The 4,732-nt window shown below is 56.9% G+C and overlaps 1 protein-coding gene across 1 annotated transcript; it reads left to right on the plus strand.

Moving 5' to 3' along the window:
- Window positions 1-128: 128 nt before the first annotated feature.
- On the plus strand, window positions 129-4,649 carry LOC104616326 (neuroblast differentiation-associated protein AHNAK-like). Its single transcript, XM_010297317.1, has one exon. The coding sequence runs from the start codon at window positions 129-131 to the stop codon at window positions 4,647-4,649; it is 4,521 nt and encodes a 1,506-aa protein (XP_010295619.1).
- The last annotated feature ends 83 nt before the right edge of the window (window positions 4,650-4,732 follow it).

Genomic DNA, 4,732 nt, shown 5'->3' on the forward strand with positions numbered 1-4,732 from the left:
AGTTGGAGGGTGACCTGAAGGGCCCCGACGTTGACATCAAAGGCCCCAGTGTCAATGTCGACCTTCCTGACGTTGAGCTGGAAGGCCCCGAGGGGAAGCTGAAGGGCCCCAAGTTCAAGATGCCCGAGATGCACATCAAGGCGCCCAAGTTCTCCATGCCCGACGTCGACTTCAATCTGAAGGGCCCCAAGCTCAAGGGCGATGTGGACGTGTCAGCTCCCAAGCTTGAGGGTGACCTGAAGGGTCCCGAGCTGGACATCAAGGGCCCCAAGGTCGACATTGAGGTACCCGACGTGGACGTTCACGGCCCGGAAGGCAAGTTCAAAATGCCCAAGTTCAAAATGCCCAAGTTCGGGATGCCGGGGCTGAAAGGAGACGTTCCAGAGGTGGACGTGAACCTGCCGACAGGACACCTGGAGGTTTCTGGTCCGAAGGTGGATATTGAAGGTCCAGAGCTGGACATTGAAGGTCCCGAGGGGAAGCTGAAGGGCCCCAAGTTCAAGATGCCCGAGATGCACATCAAGGCGCCCAAGATCTCCATGCCTGACATTGACTTGAACTTGAAAGGCCCCAAAGTGAAGGGGGGTGTGGACATTTCTGCACCTGATCTGGAAGGTCCTAAGGTTGAGATTGAGGCTCCTGACCTTGACATCAAAGGCCCCGAGGGTAAGCTGAAGGGCCCCAAGTTCAAGATGCCCGAGATGCACATCAAGGCACCCAAAATCTCCACGCCGGACTTCGATCTCAACCTGAAAGGTCCCAAAGTTAAAGGAGACATAGACATGTCGGTGTCGGGAGTTGAATGTGAACTGAAAGGTCCAGAGGTCAATGTCGGTGCTCCTAAATTAGACATAGGTGCCCCTGATGTTGACATTGACAGCCCGGAAGGTAAATTCAAGTTGCCAAAATTCAAAATGCCCAAGTTTTCCATGCCTGGCTTTAAAGGGGAGGGGGTGGATGTGGACGTGAACCTCCCGAAGGGAGACGTTGACGTTTCGGGCCCCACCGTAGATGTAGACGCTCCCGATCTGAACGTGGATGGAAAAGTCAAAGGTCCCAAATTCACGATGCCCGAGATGCACATCAAGGCGCCCAAGGTCTCCATCCCTGATGTTGACTTCAACATTGCTGGGCCCCGGCTCGAAGGTGATTTGCAAGCGCCCCAAATCGATGTGAAAGGCCCCAAAATAGAGGTTGAGGCTCCCGACGTGACCATCGAAGGGCCGGAAGGGAAACTCAAAGGCCCCAAATTCAAGATGCCCGAGATGCACATCAAGGCGCCCAAGTTCTCCATGCCCGATGTCGACTTTCATCTGAAGGGCCCCAGGCTGAAGGGGGACGTGGATGTCTCGGCACCGAAGCTGGAAGGGGATTTGCAGTGTCCAGATGTTGACGTCAAAGGCCCCAGGTTGGACATTCAGGCGCCCGACGTGAGCCTCGAAGGGCCGGAGGGAAAACTGAAAGGGCCCAAGATCAAGATGCCGGAAATGCACGTCAAGACCCCCCAGATCTCCATGCCAGACATAGACTTGAACCTGAAGGGACTGAAGCTGAAAGGCGATGCTGACCTTCAGGGCCCGAAGCTCGAGGGAGGTCTGAAGGGTCCTGAAGTTGATCTTAAGGGTCCCAGAGTAGATATCGAGGGCCCAGAGGTGGATGTTGATGGTCTGGAGGGAAAAATGAAGATACCCAAAATGAAGCTGCCCAAGTTTGGCTTTAAAGGAGAAGGTCCTGAGGTGGACGTGAACCTGCCAAAGACAGAGGTCGACCTTTCAGGCCCCAAGGTAGACATCAGTGTCCCAGATGTGAGCGTTGAAGGTCCGGAGGGCAAACTGAAAGGTCCAAAACTGAAGATGCCAGAAATGCACGTGAATGTTCCTAAAATCTCGATGCCCGAGATAGACCTGAATTTGAAAGGCCACAAAACGAAGGGAGGCTTTGACCTTTCAACCCCAAAGGTAGAAGGTAACCTGAAAGGTCCCGAAGTTGATATCAAAGGCCCTGAAGTTGACGTCGAATGTCCTGACCTGAACGTTGAAGGCCCCGAGGTAAACGTCAAACTTCCCAAGTTTAAGAAGTCCAAGTTTGGGTTTGGGATGAAAAGCCCGAAGGCAGAAATCAAGGTCCCGGGCGCAGAAGCGGATTTACCCGAGGCGGAGCTGAACGTGGAGTCGCCCGACGTCAGCGTCGCTGGAAAGGGTAAGAAGAGCAAGTTCAAGATGCCAAAACTCCATATGAGCGGCCCTAAAGTTAAAGGCAAGAAAGGTGGGTTCGATGTGAGTGCGGCTGGCGGAGAGCTCGATGCGACGGTGAAACCTCCCGACCTGGACGTGAACGTAGCTGGTCCGGACGTGACGATAAAAGGTGACGCGACGGTGAAGTCCCCCAAAGGGAAGAAACCCATGTTTGGGAAAATCTCCTTCCCAGACGTCGAATTTGACCTTAAATCGCACAGGTTCAGAGGGGACGCTTCTGTGGCGGTCCCAAAAATGGAGGGGGAGCTTAAAGCCCCTGAGCTAGAAGTCTCTGTGCCAACCGCCCAAGGCGACGTCAAAGGCCCGAGTCTCAACGTGGACGTTGAAGCTTCCGACGTCAGCCTGAAGAAACCGAAGTTCAAACTTCCCGGTGGGCAGGTGGGCGTAGGGGACTCGAAAATCGAGGGCAGCCTGAGAGGACCCGCCATTGATGTCGCCGTCCCCTCCGTCCCAGTGCCGGATGTCGACGTAAATGTGAAAGGACCAAAAGGAAAAGGTGAAGTCGGCGTTCCTGGAGCAGAACTGGAAGGTCCCGAAGGAAAGTTGAGGTTGCCCAAGGTGGGGAAAATGGGTCTCGGTCTGGAAATGCCGGATGCAAACTTGGATCTCTCTGTCCCAGCCGTGGAAGGGAGCGTGAGCCTCCCTTCGGCCGATGTGAACCTCCGAGGTGTCGAGGTGAAGCTCAAAGGGCCCCAACTCTCTGGACCCGATTTTGATGGAAAGCTGAAAGGACCAAAACTAAAGGGAGATCTGGAGGTTTCGAGTTCTGTGGAAGGGCCAAACGTCAGCCTGGACGCGCCAGGCGTCGACATGGGAGGCTTGGGAGGAAAGCTGAAGCTGCCGAAGTTTAAATCCCCCGCCGCCGAGGCGCCGGATCCGAGTGTGAAAGGAGGCGTCGCCTGCTCCGTCCCGCCGATGGAGGCGGATGCGAAAGCCCCGGGTGCGAATCTCGATCTCGGCATCCCGGGCTTCGCTACCAAAGGGCCCTCGGTGGATGTCTCTGCCCCGGCTTTGGATGTAAACCTGAAAGGACCAACGTTGAAAGGAGATCTTGATGTTTCTGCTGGCGTTAAATCCCCCATAGCATCGGTGGACACGTCCGACGTCGGCTTTGAAATTTTGGGTGGCACCATCAAGCTCCCGTCCCTCAAGCTCCCCCAGTTTGGTATTTCCAGTCCTGGTGTGGATGGAGCCGACGTTGGTGTCGGTCTTGAAGGTCCCCAGGTGAAAGGCGGCCTGAAGGGCTCAGGGGCTGGTGTTGGCTTGGAAGGACCCGACGTGGAATTGAAAGGGCCCAAATTTCAAACGCAGTCGCTTGGTGTTTCCTTGCCGGACATTGACCTGAAGCTGAAAGGACCAAACCTCCGGGGCGACGTCGACGTTGCCGGTGAAATCAAAGGTCCAAAAGTCAGCGTGGAAGCGCCACGCGTCGACGTTCAGGAGCCCGGAGTTGGCGTCCACCTTGACGCTCCCGCCGCGGCTGCGTCTGCGCTGAAAGGTTCAGGGCTGGATTTTAACGTTAACGTAAAAGGGCCGAAGATCAAAGGCGGCGGCACCGTCTCTGGAGAAGCGGCGGCTCCGGCTGTGAGTGCCGCCGGGGGAGCTTTTCACGTTACCGGCCCAAAAGTCGGAATCGGAGGTCCCGGCATCGCCGCGAGCGCCCCGCACGGTAGCCCAGAAAGCAGCCTGGGAAAAGTATCGTTCCCCAAGCTGCGAATGCCTAAATTCATGTTTTCGGACCCCGAGGTGAAGGGCAGGGAGATGGGGGTCGACGTCGAGTTCCCCGGGGCGGATGCTCACCTCCAGGCCGGCGCCGCCGAGCTGGAGTCGGAGGACACGGATGTCAGGCTAAAGAAATCCAAAATCAAAATGCCCAAGTTCAATTTTTCCAAGCCGAAGGGGAAGAGCAGCGGCGCCCTGGGCTCCCCGGAGGTTTCTGGGTCCGTTTCGGGATCGAAAGGTGACCTGAAGAGCTCCAAGGTCAGCTTGGGGTCCGCAGAAGGCGAGCTGGACGGGGGAGAGGGGCCGTCGGCCAAAGGGAAGTTCTCCCTCTTTAAGAGCAAGAAGACGCGTCACCGGTCGTCGTCCTTCAGCGACGAGCGCTCGTCCCACTCGACGCCCACGGGAACCCTGGAGCTGGACGTCGGCTCGGGCGCCGACAAGGGGAAACAGGGCAAAATGAAATTCGGGACGTTCGGGGGGATCGGCTCCAAGACCAAAGGCTCGTACGAGGTGACGGGAAGCGACGAGGAGCTGGGGAAGGCGCAGGGCAGCGGGGTCTCGCTGGCGTCCAAAAAATCGCGCTTGTCCTCCTCCTCCAGCAACGACAGCGGGACGAAGGGCGGCTTCCGCGTGCCCGGCGTGGAGCTGACGGTGGCCAAGAAGAAAGAGTAGCGCGGCTGTACATAGGTGCCCGTGTATATAGGTAGCCCGGCCCGGGTCTGTATATACATTTTGTAGCTTGGGCTACTTCCAGC

This window comes from Phaethon lepturus, unplaced genomic scaffold, assembly GCF_000687285.1.
Source record: "Phaethon lepturus isolate BGI_N335 unplaced genomic scaffold, ASM68728v1 scaffold26971, whole genome shotgun sequence".
Classification (NCBI taxonomy): Eukaryota; Metazoa; Chordata; class Aves; order Phaethontiformes; family Phaethontidae; genus Phaethon; species Phaethon lepturus.